At 33.1% G+C, this 21097-nt stretch overlaps 1 protein-coding gene across 1 annotated transcript in view; it reads right to left on the bottom strand.

Annotated features, from left to right (window-relative positions):
- Nucleotides 1-496: 496 nt before the first annotated feature.
- LOC135143858 (uncharacterized) overlaps nucleotides 497-21097 on the bottom strand; it is a 133391-nt gene continuing 112790 nt past the window's right edge. Inside the window, exons 2-7 of the mRNA XM_064075796.1 lie at nucleotides 6161-6400; nucleotides 5817-6092; nucleotides 5495-5761; nucleotides 4266-5443; nucleotides 3740-4215; nucleotides 497-1125 (exon numbers count right to left, since the gene is read on the bottom strand). Of these exons, the coding sequence (XP_063931866.1) occupies nucleotides 683-1125; nucleotides 3740-4215; nucleotides 4266-5443; nucleotides 5495-5671 (2274 nt within the window). The 5' untranslated portion in view covers nucleotides 5672-5761; nucleotides 5817-6092; nucleotides 6161-6400 and the 3' untranslated portion in view covers nucleotides 497-682. The remainder of the gene's footprint in view (nucleotides 1126-3739; nucleotides 4216-4265; nucleotides 5444-5494; nucleotides 5762-5816; nucleotides 6093-6160; nucleotides 6401-21097) is intronic.

A 21097-nucleotide genomic window follows, 5' to 3' on the forward strand; every position in this document is an offset into this window, starting at 1 on the left:
TTTTTTAATCAAAATAGTTTTTTTTTCAAGGAAAAATTAAAAATTTACTGCCAAAAGTAGTAGTGGAGATTAAAGTACAATCTACTACTTTCACCGCAAAAATCATCTCTGGGTTTTCACCCTAACAAAAGTTAACATGGGGTCTAAATTTTAGAATAGGAATCCCCCCCCATGACCACTTTTAAAAAAGATGCACTGCATAAATGAAATACTTAATTTGGGAAAATTCATCAGTTTTAATGTTTGATACTGAAATAAAAAGCAATCATTATCAGTAACATTTTATTTGTTTTACTAAACTTTGTCAACCAAGGGAAATGAACCCACAACTAAAGAATATAAAAAAAAACTGATCAAGGTTAAAAATAAAAAAACAATTTCCACAAATTAAAGCTTCACAAAAAGTTCTACAGATACCAAATAGTGTGATTTCGTTTCACGAGTGAAAATAAAACGTTCTCAATAGAAAAATCTTAAAAAAACATATTAAGGCAGAAACTAATATATTCTGAAGAATTCCAAACAACTAAGATACACAAATATTTTTAGTTAAGTCGATATTGAGCCTAACTATACAATGATTTACTTTTACGAGTAGTTTTAAAAACATTCTCATATACCATCAGGGTAGAAAATAAAAAATATACCCATAATTCCAAAAAAACTAAAGGCACAAATATTTCTATTTAATTCGATATTGAATCCAACTATACAGTGACCTCGTTTTACGAGCAGTTTGAAAAACGTCCTTGTTTTCAGCAAGTACTTTTTTACAGAAATTCAAAGTGGGTAATTTTTTGTTTTCTATGTAAGTTTTAAAAATTGTTTGCAATAAAGCAGTTTCTTTTTTATTCCATGTTAATTTTTGTCTTTTCGACGGATCAGAAAGTATTGCCTCAAGTTGTTTTGTTGAAGGAGTTCGTGGTTTTCCAGGAGAAATCCTTTGCATTTTATGTGGAGTCTCTGCTGTGGAACGTTCTGGTGTCAGCATGGCAATAGACTCACTTTCTTTTCTTTTAAAACTCCTTGTAATGACTCGTTTTGTTGGTGTCCTGTACGTTTGTTCTTTTTGTCCAGTTTTCTTTGAATCTGCGGCTACCACATCATCGTCTAGAGGTTCATCCACTAAATAAAAAGATCATATTAGAAAAACTAAAACATTTATCTTTAAATGTTATTTTTAGTAAATTAGATTGACACATAAAATTTTCCCTTTGGCAGCTATACTGCGTACGGTGAGAGATTGATTGACAGAAAAGTCACTAAATCTACGTGAAGAAAAGTGTAACATCCGCGCGAAATTTGAAATTTCAAAATCATTCTAAATTGTGGTAAAACAGATTTATCGGAGATCATTGTCGCACTACGAAACGCGTTCGTAATGTGAGAGTCGCTCACAAACTCGGAGAAACCAGGTAGAAACCCTGGGCGAGCGATACGTTTACCCAGTTGAGAACAGGCCCGACCATGGCTTTACGGGCTTGGAATTATTTCTCGCAAGCGCCCTCTCAAATAGACACGTAGCTTAAAGAAGCAATGGAGATGAGAGTCAGAAAAGTGGCCTAACCTTAGTAATGGAACCTTCAGTAGTTTTACATTTGTAACAGAGACAGTGACAGCCAGCTGTGAGTGACAGCGTAGGAATTTCAGTGTATTTTATAGTGTTAGGTTACTGCCAACTTACATGTCAACTGTCAAGAAATCCCAATCTCTCACCGGAACCACTCTATTTGATTATTTGAATTATCGTCTTCGTTGATTCTCCAGCTCACTTATGGTGGCGCCTACATCGCAAGGGAAAGCAATCTGAAATGCCGGCTGACTGATCCAGAGACTTTAAATATGAATAGAGCGGCTATCACCCTAAATTCTAGTGTATTTTGTTGAAGCACATGATACCCCGCCATTGCTAGTCCCTTTCTGTTAACCCCACGGTGGTTAAGAAAGAAGTAAGGTGTAGAAACAAGCCGCTCCAATTTGTTGATTAAAACACGCATCCCAGTAGGCTTATTTACTACGAAATAGTATGCAGCACAGTATGTCCATCTATGTATTAACATTTCAACTTGTCAGTGTATTTATGAATGAATTAAGTGACAGATTCGTTGGAGGGAAAATAAATCACAGCACTACGGTTTGTGGTTGGTCTTTGGTGTGAATCGTGTGATTGGTGGATGATTCGACATTTGTGATTGGGTAATAAATGACATTGGCATAAATGTCAAAGATTTAATGCAGTTTTCTATTACTTAATTTCAACTGATCTCTCTAGACGTCGCTGCGGTGTGGACAGCTATATAGCCACTAGATTACATATAGTAGCGTCACCTGGGTCTCCTGGCTGGTCCCAAATTGTGTTGGTTGCACTGAAGTAACTAAATGTCAGATGTTTTGGTTGTGTTTTGTGTTGTCTACCCTGGTGTAAACAACGTAGCACAAAAAGTCAAAACATGTAATCTAGTGGCTATAGACAGCTAATGACATATAATCCAAACCACGCGATTTGTGTTTTCTACCAATGATTTTGAGGAAAGCTATGAATGAGGTTTCCACACCTTACTTCTACCACCGTGGTCAACCCTAACCAACTTAACCTATAACCGGAACTATCCCAATTCTCAATTTTTAAGTTTTCGTTAATAGAAGTAGCAACATCAGTTTGTTGGGTGCCGAGTGTGGATTATTATTCGTTGGTTTTTTTGTTTATTGGACCCAGCTCTTGGCATATAATGCCAATCGTGGCGCGTTTGTTACGGTAGTATTCAATAAATTAAGTTAACTTTGAACCAAAAAGCCAGTGAGCTGTGCTGTACGGTGGTGTCGTAATTCGAAACAAAAGAGTAGTGGTCAAGAAGGTATTTCATTTCATCGACAACACCTTACTATTCCAAATAAACTTGTTAGGATTCGTGTTTTTATAACTTTGAAGTTGTTGAGATTTTAAATTTGGCGCGATTTTGGTACTAAGCAATATGGCGACTGCCGGATTCAAGTTTTAGGCCACATAGCCGGTCTATACACATTTAAAGTCTCTGGAAATATCGGATAACCAACCACCAATAATGTACCCATCGAGCGTAAAGTAGTGGTATACTATTTACAACGACTAAATAGGATGATTTGAATTCCATGCTATCAAACATAACAAAGCAGGCATATAGCAGTACTGTTTAAATATTTTGGAACGAAGACGACGATTTGTAATAACATAGATACGTTTAAAGATATAAATCAAAAGTTTATTTTTTAATGCAAAGAGGGAATACCACACTTTGTGAAATCTGTTTTAATTTTTGCTTAAAAAGTTTGATTGAAAAGAACTTTTCAAACTGTAGATTTAAGAAGCCCCAATTCAGAATCACTGCTTCATTCAATAAAAGGAATATGTTAAAACAATAATTACTTTTCACGCTGTTAACTGTCACACTGATAGAAATATCAAGACAAACTATATAGTAACACCATTTAATTAGTTATCTAGTCCTAATTCGTTAATTTTTGAAATGTGACATTCAAAGTTTTTACAGTTACTACACTAACTACAGCTAGATGCCGACGAAATAAAGTTACGAAAATGATATCAACTCGTACAATGCACAAACGATACAATTTCAATAAACTTCAATTCCCAAAAAATGGAAAAAAAATTCTGTCTCAAAAAACAAATCTTAATACACTTACATGTTATTCAAATCTTTAATTTATCTGTTAGATGTAGAATTTATGAGTCAATACTTACATAATTCTTTTGCTAATAAGTTTTCATCAAAATTCTCTAGCTCTAAAACATCTTCCAAATCGTAATCCTCATGAGGAATAAATTCTTGTAGTTCTTCAAAAGATTTCCCACAAAATTTTTCGATATCATCATCTCCACTTATTACACTTAGAAAACGTGTCAACTTTAGTAAGTGGGTGCTGGTATCGGACATACGATAATTTTCTTTGTGAACCTCTATCGAATGACCCATAAAATCTGCCAAAATCTGCATTTCGTTATGATCCATTGTCAACAGCTGGGCTTTCGTTGCTACTTGTTTACGAAGATACGTCCCAGTAATCAAATTGGGCTTTTCTAGTTGGATTTCTGACGTGAATTTTTTCATTGCAACAGATGCATTGAGGTGTTTAACCTTTGTTCTATCTGGGAACAAGTAGACATTGTTTGGACTTATTCCAGCCTTGTTACGGAAGGAAATGTAGAAATCAAGAGCCCTTAAGCGGAAACAATAAATAATTACTTCATGTCATATTTATATACTTACTCCACGAATTCCTCCTTCAAAAGCAAATTTAAGGGTTTCAACCTTTTGCCTGTTAAAAACATGAAACACATTTTTTCATTAAGAATCTTCTGATATCTAGTCAAATATTTGCTTTCGTCAGTTGTCATTCGTCTTTTGTCAAAATAATCTGACAAAATCATTCGTGATGCTTCGCCCGGTCGGCGTCTATTAAAAACCATTAATTGGCACAAAATAGCTTCACCAAGTCGTTTCCATACATGTTGGGAAAAATCTTCCTCGTGTAATTTCTTCATTGTGGTTTTGACAACATCTCGCAGATGACTGGAAAATAATCTGACGTCAGCATTTGATGGCAATTGTTTATATTTCTGCAGTTTCTTGTTTTTAACGTCCCGTAAAGCATTCATAGATACTTCAGTTTTGAAGTCGCTTTCATGAATAGTTAAAAAATCTTCGTATTGTTTATATCTGGGATCGTGATTTGGTACCTCTTCATATTTTAACTGAATTAAAAGACGCCTACATATCTTAGAAAACAATGGCCCAAATTGAAGAGCAAGAGAAGGCCTTTCAAAAGTAACCTTTCCATCTTCGCTCGTTTTAGCACAAATAGTTCGAATGCCTTCAGTCAGAAGTTTATAATATTTTGGATGGAAACAATCCGCGAAACAAGTTATTGCTTCTTTTCGTCTTTTAACTTCGATCAGTAGACGGGCACATCTCCTTAATTGTGATCTCGTATTCGCTAGGTGGTGAGCTTCATAATGTTCCTTTCTTAACTGCAAAGCTAATAATCTAATTGTAGCGTCACTTTTAGCTATGTTTCCTATCTCATCTTCGAGCATATCTTTATATACCGCACGTAATAAAATTTCATCCAATGGCTCTCCTTTTGATTCTTGTTCCATCTCTATAGCCAACCGAACAATTTTTGTTCCATCCGGCGGCCTTTTTGTACATTTTCTGTCATGCAACGAAAAATGTCTTCGAGCAAAGAGACCCTTACAATTAGGACAAGTTACAAAATTCTTTATTTCCTGCGTAGCTGCGAACCTAACAGGTATTCTTTTACCTGGACTACATTGTAAATTGTATATTCGATCACCTTCTCGTCTAAGAAGCGTCAGTAATTTTCTTTTCTCTCGCAAATCTTGTTCTTGGCAAACTTCTTGGACTTTTGGGTGGTATTTATGCATCTGCAATTACAATATAATTGTACTATTTATTTTTTGTGAACATTTTATTACCTTCTGTAAATGTCTGCCAATGCATGTTTTAAATTCTCGAGAGATGAAACAAAAGTGTGCACGCAGCTTTGTATTTGGCATTTCCTTCGATTTTTCAATTGGCGATGTATATGATCTCTTTAACAAAGTGATACATACAGATGATGTTGAAGAAGTGAACTCGTCCCCAATAAACATTCTCCTCTGCAGGACAACACTGTGATATTTCAATTAGAACATTCCTTTCTTGACGCTCAAGCTTGCCCATTGATTTCATAGGATCAAAAACTGTAAATGCAAAATATTGCAAAAAAATATAAAACAACTATAAAGGTTCACATACCTTTGCAAGTAGCATGTGAACTGTCTACGTCTACTACAAAAATGTAACAATATAAACTTCTTGCAGTCTCATCTCCCATGTGAACGCGTTCGACTAATGTTTTTCTAAATAAACCACGATGAAGGGTTTGGTGTGTATATAATCGTGCAATATCATTTACATATTCAAGTTTGGCAACTATCGAACGATCACTCAATGTTTTCTTGACACTTTGCTCAGGGAACCATTTGCTTCCAAAAACGGGAGTTACTTCTATTACTTCGGCCGAATCATCGTCTAAAAATATGAAAGAAGAAATCCATTACCATCACAAAAATAGTTTTAGTTTTTTTGTGTAAATTTACCTGCATCAAATAATTTCCTTTTTACACCTTTTAGAAATCCCTTCTTTCCTTCTTTTCCAGGTTCAAATCGTATAGGAGTAATTGTCTTTTGTGATTCTGTGGACAGCGATGCGCTTTCAGAAATATCATCACTGCTATTCTCGCTGTGGCTCGTGGGATGATATTCCTCCTCGCTTAGCTCTGGATTTTTGTAAGGATCGCTATCTTCATCATCTGAGATTGTATATCTTGACGCTGAAACTGTATTTTTTTAAAGAAAAATTTCTAACTTTAATTACAAAATATTCTAAGCATCATATTGTCGTCCTTCTACAAGTAATGTTTACTTTGTCTGTGTCCGAAACATGCCTTTTCTGGTAACTAGAGAGCGGATTTCTAGGTTTTAATGCTTTCTTTAAAAAATGTAAGCACTTCAAAACTTTTTTATATCTGTAATTATGATACAATTTGGAGTCATTTGACACTTGTTTTTTATGCTAATTTGCTTTTTTTTTCAATTGTATGCATATTAAAACTTATATGCTTATTTAGTGCCTTTTTCAACGAATATGATTTTGAATGCATATTTTGTTCAAATTCCGGCATTGCCGGGATGACAAATACTTGTTAATTAGCCGTATCGTATCTTGTGCGTTTTACCCTTAGATCATATAATAAATAGATATCACCATGCCGTGTTCTTTCCTTAGGAGAGCCTGTGACGACATCCTCCTGTCACACATCTCTCTCGTGCATGGAGGGATTACAATGAAGCTATCCTTGCCTGATCACTATTTGAATTTTGCGCGCCTAAATTTTAGGAAGTATGTCTGAACTAACTTCGTACGAAAGATGTTGACAGCTTGATTTTATAAATAATTTACAGTAGATAACGAAAGGAATAGTAAATTATTGGGCAGCAATTGTGATCCTTTATGATTACATCACTGAAAATAGGATCTTTGTTCTAAATTCTAAAATTGTTTTTTATACAACAACTCGAAAGAGAGGTTAGAAGAAACATCTGTCAAAAGCCATTTTTTGCGCTGGTGCGATACAAGGATGGAAGTGAAATAGACATATACAGATGAAATGCATATAACAAAGATGAAGATGTGGTGATCACACAAGGATAGCATTATACTACTCCCCTTGACGTAGAAAACGACAACAGATAGCTTCATGTCTAGTCACAGCTTTCAGTTTAAGTATTGGTATCTATTCATTATATGATCTAAGGTTTTACCTGGACTTGACCATTGAAGGACACTTACGGTCATTAAAATCTGCCGAAATACGGAAAAACGCCACTTCCAATATCATCCTTGCGACAGCACTTGAAGACTTGTGCCACATATCTACGTGTTCGTAATACAAAAATCTTCATGGAAATAGTTTTTATATTGCATTAGAGGCTTTCGTTTTTTTAATAAAAAATAAAAACAGAAAAACTTATTTTTCTTTTTGAGCCAAAGCTATAACGTATTTTGGCTTAAAAATCTGACAGTGTAGATAATATTATTGCTCATCTGGGAGTTGAAATTATTTTTTTGTTAAACCATCTATTTTTTAGTTATTGTTGATTAAAGCAAAACCAAAAAAGGACATTTTTTGTAAATGTAGGCAACCAAACATGTTCTTTCGTCAAGAACGAATCAAGAAAGTGTATGAGAAAAATTCGCTTGAAATACATGCACATCTTGTATTTTAACTTACTAGGACCATTAAAAAAAATTGGTGGAATGTTATTTCAACAACCCTGAGGCACCGTTGAAAAATTCAACTTTTTTGAAAAATTATAAAATTTGATTTTTCGAATTTAATTTTTTATAATAATCTCTGTAAGTTAAAATAAATATATGTGTATATATTAAAATAAAGGTTAAGGAGCATGCTATACATTTGTTTCGAATGACTTTTTCTTTCCTTCCAATTTAGAATAATAAAACTACTCTCAGAAATTATCAACAGGTTCTATTTCTACAGAAAAAAAATTGATTGAAGTTTATTTCGACAGAACTTCCCGCGCTCTTGAATATAAAGTTTCACAACAATCGGTCCGGTAGTATATCTGTCTAACAAAAATCGTCAAAAAGGGTGGACGGACGGATGGACAGACAAAATATGAAATTAGCCAGTCGCATGATCGACTCGATTACAAAACTTACTTAACAGCTTACGCTCGAATGGTCAAAATTCATAAAATTAAAAAACTAATAAAGCAAAATCACATCGTACTTATAATGCCACAACAGGCATAGAATTCATTGAAACATTTTTTTTGTCGATTACATCACTGGCAAATTGTAAACGCAGAACACTTTGAACAATTTATTGTAGTTTTATTTAGTTTATTAGCATTTTCAAAGATGTCGTGATTTTTTATTTTTTAGGTTTTTTTGAATGGTTACTTTCAGAACGTAAAGTAATTGAGTTCATCGGGCGACTGGTTGCTTTCATATTTTCTCGATGAATCATGATAGCTAGAGTACGAATAAAGTGGTCTCCAGTTTCCGTCTGTTGGTCAGTCCGCCATCCGTGACGATTTTTGTTACACAGATCTCCAAAACTACTTGACGGTGTGTTGTCAAACTTTATACGTGTATTATGATTATGAATATCATGTAAACCTACCTTTTCCCGTACAAATGATCCAAAAGTTTTGATCATTCCGCATTTAATCGTCTTAAAATTCAATTCATATAGATTAAAATTTCGAAGTAAATTTACATTATACATTGATTTCTCATAATTTTAAAATTAGGTTTTTTAATGTCTTATCACATCAAATTTCAAACTACATATTCATTATTTCGTCTTCATTTTTTAATAGTAGTATTATAACCAAACAGTAATGATTTTAGAAATGAAACTATTGTACCTATTGTCTAAATTTCTTCCAAAAAAATCGCTCTTGGTTACTTACACGAAAGGTGTTTTAGAATTACATTCTAAAAGAATTTTTGTAAGGAAAACGTATTTGACAACGAAGGTTGTCTTTGGGGTAAAAATTTTTGAACTCGAGGGATGGCTTGGATACGGCATGTTAACTGAGATATATGCCACATGTACGCATTATTTGAGGCACGATTTGACTTGAAATTGGTCATTTAATTGGAAGAAAACACTCTTTATTCTCAGTAATAAAATGAATCTGGTTTCTTTGTTATCTGTAAGAAAAGTGTTCTGAAGTGAAAATTAGCATTTTTAGAATCAGTAATGCTCATGTTTACAACTGTTAAAAACTAAGGCAAAACTAATAATAGATTTATTTTATGTATTTTATATGATATGATGTGATAAATTGCTGGAAAATTGAATTTGAAAAATTGGAAAATGAACATAATCAATAACAAGTCGTTTCTTCCAATCAAGCGTGTTGGAAATCCAATCGTTCCTCAAACAATGCATAAACGCAAAATCTCAGTTATATTAATGTACGGTATACCAAACCTTACTCAATAATTTTTGCCTCAAAAACAATGATCGTTCTCAAATACTTCTTTAAAAAAATATTTCATACATTGATACACAATTTTGTCGCTGTTCCCACTTAAAATCTTCACTAATAAAAAAAAAACTCCATATTGAAAATTTCAAAGGATCTGTTGTGCGGGTTAACAAAAGATTTTTTTTTCAAGAAATTCAAAGAGACTAGAAAGTACCAAAAATGATACATAGTTAGAATCAACAGTGTTTGTATATAGTACGGTTAAAAATCTAAGACAAACTTGTGAATAGTTTTTGAAATATGAAATGATGAAGAACCGAAAAAGGCAATTGTAAAATCATGAAGATTTAAAAAACAATGCGAGTAGATCTGTAATGACAAAAACTTTGAGATAAATTGTGTATAATTCATAATCAACTTCCTGTTTTTTTTTCTATTAAAAAAGTAATGCCAACTTGTCGCTTTTCAAATGAACATTCGTTCTCTAAAAATACTGCATGATCGAAAAGTTCTCAGATAAAAAGCAGACCGTGATTAATATACGTGAACCTACCTACTTAGCCCATTTGTTTCCAATAAACAAAGATTCTGTATCAGGTTCTGAGTGTTTTGATCACACCCTTTCCTAATTATGACAATTTTTTGATCATACGGTATATGCAAATATAAATTTACCTGCTTTTGCCTGTCCTGATGTACTGGCAGTATTTTCATCAGTTACCGCCGATGTTCCTGGCAATTCTTCTAACTGTAGGACAGGTTCATCGTGAGATTCTGTAGCTTCTTTTTGTTCTTCGGTGATTTTAAGTTTTTCAACAAACAACCGGTAAACGTAGTTTTTTTTCATCATCACTCATTTTGCACTTAAAGCAAACGTAAACCACAAAAAGTTGAATTAATTTATTGCACCACTATAAACACGAGTCAATTTCCGATTACACAAAACTTACCGGTCAAATTAGTGTACGTTAAACACTTGACCAATTCTCGTTCTCGATACAAAAACAACCCAGTAAACACGAAACATTTATGAAACATTACGAAACATCCCAAACGCGTATAATTTGAAACGTTCCAGTGTAACATTTCATAAACAAACGTGCAACCTAAATAGAAACGTTTCAGGCACATTTTTGCTGAAACGTTTCTCAAACGTTCCTCTTGAGACGCATTTAAAACATTCTTCAGAGCGCTTGCGCACTGCAATTTTGACAGAGGAGTATTTTGTTATTGCGCATCGTGCTAGAACGACGGATTCCCGCGAAACGTTCGTGTTTTGTGAAAAAATAAGTACCATAAAGGTTCTTGAATCGGTATTAGTTTATCGTATTAACGTATAATAACCTACTGTATATTAAAGGTACTATTTTTATTAGTACATCATATGTATATGTGATTTGCGTAGTTGTAGCGTCAACATATATGTCGGAACAACATGTCGCAAGAGGAAAAAGAATTACTTGAAGAAAGGCATGTAAGTAGCTTATTCTCTAATCGAACAAATAAACTTGTGGTCAGTAAACGGCATCTCCGAAGATTAGTACGTAACAATATTTGCAAGCCATACACCCACGGATCCACAAAGAGTACAAGTACTGATTTAAAATTAAGTAGCCAAATTTGCAGTGTAAAACACCAAAATAAATTCAACGTGCAATTGTGTAATCATCTTGATCCCGCAAAAAATATTCCATCGGCAAATTGTTACAGTATGGCTGTTGCCTCATCCGTTGATGACACGTATTGTGAACGTCGGCGATTTTCGCCGCCGCAGAAGTCAACACAAGAAATAAATAGCTTCACATCTGACTTTACTCTTAATAATGAATTGCCATTTCTTGACACTCATGAAAATCCAGCTCATGAACGCCCGAATAATACTTTCGTGAATGATATTCGTAATTGGATACTTCAATACCGAATGATTTGCTGCAAATTTTAAGACAAGGTGGTTACAATTTACCCAAAAACGCTAGAACTCTATTGCAAACGCCCAGATCATGTAATATTATTGATGTACTTGAAGGACATTATTATCACTTCGGGGTTGCGCGTGGAATTTTAAATAATTTAACTGATGTCCAGACAGTAAAAGAGAACGATATTTTAAAACTCAGTTTAAACATAGATGGGTTGCCACTGACTAAAAGCTCTACTAGTCAATTTTGGCCCATATTATTATCAATAGAGTCAAGATTATCGCCTCCATTTATTTGTGGAATATATCACGGTATGAAAAAACCAAGCGATGTTAGTCAGTTCTTAAATGAATTTGTCCAAGAATTCAAATTTTTAGAGCTAAATGGTTTAGAGGTTGGCAAAACAAAAATTTTTCCTAGGATTTCTAAGATTATCTGCGATGCTCCTGCCAAGGCATTCATTTTAGGTGTCAAGGGTCACACAGGCTACCATGGTTGTACGAAATGTATTGATCAAGGCGAGTACATAAATGGCAGAGTAACTTTTCAGAGTTTGGTTTCTCCGTTGCGCACAGATGATTCCTTCAAAAACAAAGAAGATGATGATTTTCATTTGTATAATAGTCCACTTGAAAATTTAAACGTAGGGCTTGTTAGTAACGTATGTTTGGACTACATGCATCTTGTGTGCTTAGGTGTGATGAAACGGCTAGTACTTTTTTGGGTGAAAGGTAAAAAAGATGTTAGAATTCCTGACTCGAAAATGGCCATTTTATCTAAAAACATCTTGAAGCTTAAAAAAGTTATACCTATAGAATTTGCAAGAACTCCTAGAAGTCTTCTCGAAGTCGATCGTTTTAAAGCAACAGAATTTAGACAACTGTTGCTGTATACAGGACCAATAATATTAAAGGATGTTTTACCCCGAGACAAATTTTTACATTTCATGTCGTTACACACGGCTATTCGTTTTCTGTGTTCACCTGAATTGTATCTTAAATATAACAACTCAGCTTGTGATTTATTACGTTATTTTGTAAAAAATTTTGGTGCATTATATGGGAAGGAATTTGTTTCTTATAATGTACACAATTTAATACATTTGCCAAATGACTGCTTGCTTCATGGTAATTTGGATGAATTTAGCGCTTTCAAATATGAGAATTATTTATACAATATTAAAAAAATGGTCAAAACTTCACGTCGACCATTACAACAAATTGTTTGCAGGCTGACCGAAAGACTACAATTAAATGAGAAGACTGGTGTCAGTTATCCCCAACTAGAATATGAAGTAGAAAATCAACTGAATGAAAATATTACATGCTTTAAGAAATTAAAATTGAAAAATTTTCAAATTATAATAAATGACAAAGATAACTTTGTCCTTTTAAGTGATAACAGTATATTTTGTGTCAAGTATATTGCTAAAAATTTCAACAATAACATTTTTCTTTATGGCAAAAAATTATATCCGCTATCATCATTGTACACTGAACCTTGCAATTCTCAAGAATTTTTTAATATAGTAACAACACAAAACCATTTATCTCAAGATTTGTGTAAGATACAGTGTGACGATATTAAACAAAAATGCCTGAAGTATATCATCAATGAAGAAACGTTGGTTTTTATACCACTATTGCATAACGAGAAACAATAAATCACGTTCATCAGGTTCGTACTTGTTAATCTAATTATCTTTTAATTATAAATTTATTTTGTATAAGACGAAACTGGTGTGTATGCAGTAAAAAATTATGAACTAAAATTTGTACTGGTGTCACGAAAAACTAGGGCAGCTATTTATAACATACTGTTGTAATATTTTAGAAAATTTTAAGCAGCATCACTAAGGTTGTAAAGTCTTTGTGATTTTACGGTTAACCATATATGCTTTTGCTGTTATTTATTAAGTATTTGTAAAAAGTATATTGGCCGAAGTTTATTTAAGGCATAAATAAAATTAATTACATTTTTAATACCAGCTAAAATTTCATAATGCTGATGAAAGAAATAGTTTTTACGCTAACAATTCCTACTTACAGTAGTCTTATCATTATAATTATCGTTTTAGTCTTCGTTTCTTTTTATTTGATTTGCTACTTAGATCAGCCCAGAAGTAAAACTACGATTGTGGGATATTTACTTACAACTAATAATATTTAAACATCATTCGTACAGCAATTGGTGTTTCATCAGAAATGGAAATAATCATTATAGCACTAAAATAGTGCTTGTTCTCTCTCGTTAATTTGTCGTTCCAGTGGACTGTTCTTGAATTCACCAAGGACGACGATTATCGGGAAATATCCTGCATTCCCAACAATTGGGTCTTCAGCAAAAACGACGAAGTATTTTCGTTTTGGCCGAAGAGGAATATACGAAAACATATCAAAAATGCAACTCCCCCAGAAAAGCAATGGCACGTTTGGCCGGCAAGGGTAATGCTTAAAAATAGCGGTATGCATATTTTTTCGCGTTGTTACGTACTGTTTTTAACATTTTAATTATAGTATCATATAAGGAAGCTATTTCCTTTGAGAAAAAAAATGAAAAGGTAACTGAGTCAGAGGGAGAAGAAGTTCGTTCCAAGAAACGCAAACGAAAGGCAATTTGTCTTAAGGATTTTATAACTGATGTACTAGAAGAAGAGGAAGATGATCAAATTCCACCTCCGCCAAAAATTATTAAAGGTAAAATAGTACATAAAGTTTAAGTATGTCGCTTTAATTTTTATATTGTGTGGAAAAAACCGTTTGTGTTTCAGCACCACCTTCGCCAGCTACGACAGTGCCTTCACGATCCCTAAATGAAATTTGTATGTTAAAAACGAAGTGTGTTGTGTAATTTTTTATGTTTCATGATTTTAGTATCTGCCAAATCCTATGGTGACATTGCCACTACTTCTGGTGATACTTGTACGATAGATGACTAATAGAGTACGGTGCCAATCAATAAATTTCGGACACTAATGTCATTTCATTGTCATGAGTCTAATTTAACTACATGCAAATTTTGACGTGACAGTAAATTTGAAGTCCGAAATTTATTCGCCGGCCTTGTACATCTAATCGTTCATTTATATATTTGTTGTTCTGTTTTAGTATCAGTAAGAAGCTTGGAACGTAATAATAATGATTCACCTGCGACCTGTACGTAGATTACAATATCAAAACGTCGTACTTTAAGTTTTTAATTTTGTAGTATCGTTAGGTTCAGAAGTTAATACTTCTCCACAAGACTCCTTAATCATTACTGAACCATGTAATGTTGATGGTAAGTTTAAATAAAATTGAAACTGAAAATTACACATAGCTATTATATTTGTAGATCAAATTGTAGACAAACTAAATGAAATTATAAGAAAAACCACTCGGGTAGAAATTATGGTGAAAAGATTATTACAAAAAATTAGTAATGATCCTACACATACCCCATTACATAATACTGACAGTATTAGTAATGCATGTATACAACCTTTTACAAAGTACCGGCTGTTATGTGAATACGAAGAAAGATTAAAATCTGGCGAGGACGCCAGAAAAGAACTGGTAAATATGCAATATCTAATGTGTTCATACGTATATATTTAAAATTTAAATCAAATAATTAGGACAACATTTTCCGCTTATGTGGAGGCAACTCCACTAAAGAAAATATAAAAAGGGGTTTGCGCCGCATATTTGATGATAAATTGGCTCGTAAATGCTCTTGGCTCGGTAGAAAAAATAATTTTCAAGTGTCTAACTTGATCATTATGGATGTACTAAAAAGTAATAATATGTATGTGTTTATTATTTTTATTGATTTAAAGTACATTTTAGATGCAGTTCGAAAAAATTTTCCGTTATTAACCGACAAAATATTTGAATTAACTGTTTCTACATGGCTGAGACAAGCAAATCTCCACTTCACGAGAAAACTTGAGAAATAGTTGTATGTATAACTTTAACTTCCTGTCAGTATTTTTTTATATTTTTTGTATTTTGTTTTATTTTAACTGTGCACTTTGTAAGTTACTTTTGTTTAAAATTACCATATCATATATGTAATAAATACATATTCCAAAAAATTGAGTAGTATTATTCAGTGTTTATTTTATTTATTAAAAGAATTTTTTATTTAGTTATTTATGTATGTTTGTGGATTTAATGAATTCTACTAAAAGATATTAAAAAATAATATTTTGTTGAGGTCGTGATAAAAGAAGCCCGTATTTCGAACCCCAAACCAAATTTCAGTAGGTAAGTATATATGATAATATAATCCACATACACATATGTATATATGTCTAGTATTAAATTATAGCATAGCTATTAAAAATATACAGGTATTAATTTGTTGGTGAAACATTCTTGATACCTAGAAAGATGTTTTATACAAGATGTTTCAAAGCTGTTTTAAAAACGTTTCACATGAAATGTTTCAAAGAGGTTTCACATGAAACGTTTCAAATGAAACATAATAAGGGTAGGACATTTTTGGTTGCCGGGATGTTCCAGAAATGTGTCCAGGCTCTGTGAGAAACGTTTCATGTTTCTGAATGATTGTTTTTGACACATTTCAGACACATAAAAAGGTTTACTGGGAATGTACGCAATATCGTTCGTGGGAAAATATGAATACAGTTGCAGATATCAAAACCACAGGCTCTTTCGTCAAAGTTTAAATTAAACTAAACTCAAGTAATCACAGAACACACAACTGACTAAACTTGATTACGCAGCAGCAAATCCAGCTTCGCAGTGTCGTATGTTTGTTTTTACTATCCTCGCCGACCCCGTCATAACTGAAGCACACACGATTACTACCGATATCTTGATACCTTACATTGTTGAAAGTTAAAACAGTGACGGAGTGTGGGTATCAGCAAAAATTTCAACAATTAAGTAAAGGTTATTCGAAGGTGCTGCTAAATTCAGTCTCGTTTCTTGAAACTTTTTGGGACAGAAATAAATGCGGATATGCAATAACTATAAAGCATATATGGATTAACGTAGGGGAAAGGAGACTAAAGCGGGCACCTTAAGAAAAATTATTAAAAAAAAATAGTTTATGGATAGTCTAGTCTAGATAGAGAGAGTCGTACCCTCTTATAATTAATAATAACAACAAAAGTACCTTCCTCTGCAAAAAAAAAAACAGAAATTAACAAATAACATATCAAGCTCACACTGAAACATTACAAAACAAAAATTCTTCTTAATAATTAATTTTCTTGACATAGATCACAGAAAAATGACCCAAAGCCAGAATACGGAGTACAGTTCTAACACTACGTCGGTACCTAGTAAAATTTTACAACGGCTACTGTGAGGGATTGTCGGACAATGCAGGGGGATAATGACGCCAATAAAAAGAGCGTGCCGCCAGTGTATAGTGGGCTAGAAACATCGAGGGTTGAATTTGTGATTTATAGTTTTGTGAGTCCAACCTTCATGGTTAACTTTGAAATACCAATAAAATTTTATTAGATACTGTTCAAGTGATGGAACTATACAAGTTTCGTAAGCCCATAATCATAGGAATCACATTTTATCCTGTCTTCGTTTAGTGGCTCCTCAATGGAAAAGAGGGTGCTCCTCAATGGAAAAGAGGGTGCCCGCTTTAGGCAGCATGCCCGGTTGTGTCCCCCTTCCCCTATGCATTAAAAAACAGACAAAATATGCATTAGTATATACATCGAAAATGGGGCGTAAATGTGAAAAAAGAGCCATATAAACCCAAAAATTAGTTAGTTTCCTTGAAATTTTATTATACTTAGTTATATATTATTTTTCAAAATGGGCGCGAAGGTCAAGGGCACGCAAAACCCAAAAATTTAATCTTAACTGTGTAGTTTAGTATTTTTTTACACCTCCTTATTTTACTTTATCGACAACGCAATAGTGACTGATCTGTCAGTTAAGACGTCAAGAACCGCATTACATTTGAATCGTTTCTATGAGCGCGTTCTATCGCAATATTTATGATAGATTATGTTCTTACGGAGTGGAGAAGTTAGAAGAACAACTTAAAAGCACCCAAGAGAGATCCTAAAAGAACAGATTTATAAATATGTCTAGGGTAAATGCTATGGCAGTGACGAGAGCAAGAGGAATTATCCATCTATTTTTCAATATTCCTACCACTGTCAGTAGTTTCCAATTGAACTGGCGTGAGGACAGTGTAAACTATATTACAATAAACATATTTGGGAACACGGTGTTGTACAGTCCCTATGGCGGTCAGCTCTTGCTACAGTAGGTGCAGACAAATGGCAAAATATTATTAGGCATTGTGAACGGCTGATCAGGGATGATTGGAAGCGGTTAATGGGATAGTGCGCCATATGAAGACATACCCCCCAATCATAATTTCTCTCGATTCTGATTCTGAATCAGAATGTTTTTCTAGTAACTTGTCAGCTTGTCACTTTTTCATTTGGCATTTAATGTCAACAACAATCAGCATTAAGCCCTCAATGCAAACGGCTCTAAATCCTTGCTATGTACAGCAGCAGTGTTGAAACATGAGAGTGAAAGCAATATAAATTCTGTGTTTTCTGTTATATAACATATTATTTAGTTACATTTTCTTTTGTTTACAATATTATAGACGAGTACAACACAGATGTACAACAAAACGTGTTGTTTACTGTAACGTCCGCGACCCTACAGTTTTGCGAGGGTTGTGATGTCCGCTAACTACACTGGTAAGTTGTCGACCTTGAAATTTGCTTAAATTTTGAAAAATAATATATGTGGATAACTCGTTATTGTAAGATCACTTTAAATGCATACTAGACTGGCGCAAAAAAAACGACAATTTTTTTGTTTTGAGTCTCGTGTGAAAATATGTTAGTTTATCATGTTTCAAGACCCTGCTCCAAAGGACAGCTCAAAAAAAAAGGTTTTAAGAGGTCGCTCCAAATTTTTAAAAAGTTCCCAAATCATCAAAAATTGATTCTCTTTTTTAATATTTTATAATTTTTGTTAAAGGTCGCTCATATTTTTTTTTTAATTTACAAGAGCATTGCCTTAGATGTTTTCGAGCGACTTTTTAATATTTATATTAAGCTTCAATGAAAGTTTTACCTTTTAATTAATGAAATAATCGATGAAAATACACCACGAGATGGAAAAAAAATCACACACAATGCTGGAAATATAATTTTTAATAACTCCATATTTTTATGTAAACAATTACAACATTTTAACAACATTTAAATAAACTTTGTTATGAATTCCGAAAACAAATTGTACATTTATACCATTAGAAAGCAAAGATAGGCTTAGCATGGTGTAGAAATAGTGTAAAGTTTGTCCAGAATTATAAGAATTTTATGGACTCCCAACGTTAATTCGTTTTACAGCCATGTCGTCAATTCTATTGTACAGGTAAAGAGCCTGTCAGGAGAAAGCCGATGTTTACTGTACCTGAGTTCGCCCCGCTCTTCAGCTGTACAATAAAATTGACAACAGGGCTGTAAAACGAATTAACTTTGGGAGTCCATAAAATTCTTATAATTCTAGACAAACTTTATATTAGTTTAAGGTGACCAGACGTTCCGATTTGATCGGAACTGTACCGATTTCAATACTCTAATTCCGATTTCAAATTTCGTCCAATAAATGTTCCGATTAAAACATTCGTTCCGTGAATATTCCGATTTCTATAAATCTGATAAGAATAAAGATAAATCCTCGGATAAATCACTAATTTTCATGAATAGTAATTTTATTTTGTGAAAAATTGGGAACAAAACTTGTATCGATACGGTTGTCAGCACTGTTGTAAATGTCAGCAGATGTCAGTACTGTTGGTATATAACAACTAAAAATTTTCAAAGCAGTTATATATCAGATTACGGTGAAAATGGAAACTAATATTCCGATTTCGGACTTTTGAAATCTGGTCACCTTATATTAGTTTATAATGCAAGGGATTATGGCATGTACGAAAGTTTCATGTATGCCATTATCCCGCATTATAAAAAAATATCATGCGCTATTTTGTCGTCGACTAGGCCATCAAAATACTGAAAATTCGATTAGTTACATTTTAATATTAAAGACGTTAGCATAAAATCTCGTAAACGAGGATGAGGGTTGCTATATTAAATAAATAAGAACATTTTTACAAAATGATTACAAAAATTTATCCGACTAAATCTGAAAAAAGCTGCAGAAGTTGAACCAAATTTAGTGCCAAAAAAAAAATTAGAAGTTTTTACATAAAACAGTACCAAAAATTTTTGAAGTCAGCAAATAGTGATAAGGTGATAACAGTGATTGAAAAAGCTATGCTTGGATATTTTGTGACCCAGGTAGATTACTTGTCTTTTAAGTTTCAACATTGTATATTAACTAATTTCTTGCTTTAGTCAAAAATTTACAAATCTTCAAGCGTCTGGTGTTCTGATTGCAATTTAAAATGTATGATGGAGATCAGAAATGACGTTAACACTACTAAATTTTCCAAGTTGACAGCCTTTTTGAAAAGCTGCTCTGTCAGCTGAAATCATCATATTTACTGCTACTGCTGCGCTAACAACTTCATCCTCTGGAACAACAACCACTAGAAATACAAATTGTACTTTTCATTTAACCATTAATAAAGAATAAATATTGAATAGACGTTGTCATGACGCCTTTAAGGCACAGCATTACGGCACGATTTCCAACATTATTATGGCAAGGTCTACCGAAATCAGCCTACTTATGAACAATTTTGACATCCATAATGATAGAAATATAATGCTAGTCGACTACAAAAAATGATAAAGAATTGGAAGAAAAATTGAGAATTCAAAATAAAATAAACAATTATACTGCTAGTTTAATTTGCCAAATATCGAGTTATTAACAAATTATAATTCCAGTATTGCATTTGATTTTTTTTCCATCTCGTGCTGTATGTTTATCGATTAGCTCACTAATTAAAAGGTAAAATATTCATTGAAACTTAATATAAATATTAAAAAGTCGCTCGAAAACATCCAAGGCAATGCTCTTGTAAATTAAAAAAGAAATACGAGCGACCTTTCAAAATTAATATTTTGAGCCAAAAATTTTGGAAACCGCAACGAGAAGAACAAAAAGAAAATCAATTTTTGACAATTTGGGAACTTTTTAAAAATTTGGAACGACCTTTTAAAATTTTTGTTTTGAGCTGTCCTTTGGAAGAGGGTCTTTAAAACATGCTAAACGAACATATTATGACACGAGACTAAAAAAAAAAATCGTTTTTTTTTGCGCCACCCTAAAGCATACTTAAGAAAACTTTATGTCATAATTAGGATTATTTGGTTGACAATGCCGAGTCGGTTTTTCGCAGTAAGGTCCTTGTGAACTCGTAAGTCGTGTCGCGTGCCTATAGAATTACCGTTCGTTACAAATACGGTCCTGTGTTGCCCCAAGCAGGCGGTATCTGGCGGTCGCACCTGTATAATTTATGGTTTTAGAGTTTGACTAAAGTTGTAAAATATTATTAATAATCATTTAAAGATATGTTAATATACTGAAATAAAATGAAAATATGATTTATTGATTTGAGTTAAAAAAACTGGAATAATAGTTGGTAATATTTATTTTTCTACCGCCC

This window comes from Zophobas morio, unplaced genomic scaffold (assembly GCF_036711695.1).
Source record: "Zophobas morio isolate AGI-343-1 ecotype UQ-CSIRO unplaced genomic scaffold, CSIRO_AGI_Zmor_V1 ptg000076l, whole genome shotgun sequence".
NCBI classification, from domain to species: domain Eukaryota; kingdom Metazoa; phylum Arthropoda; class Insecta; order Coleoptera; family Tenebrionidae; genus Zophobas; species Zophobas morio.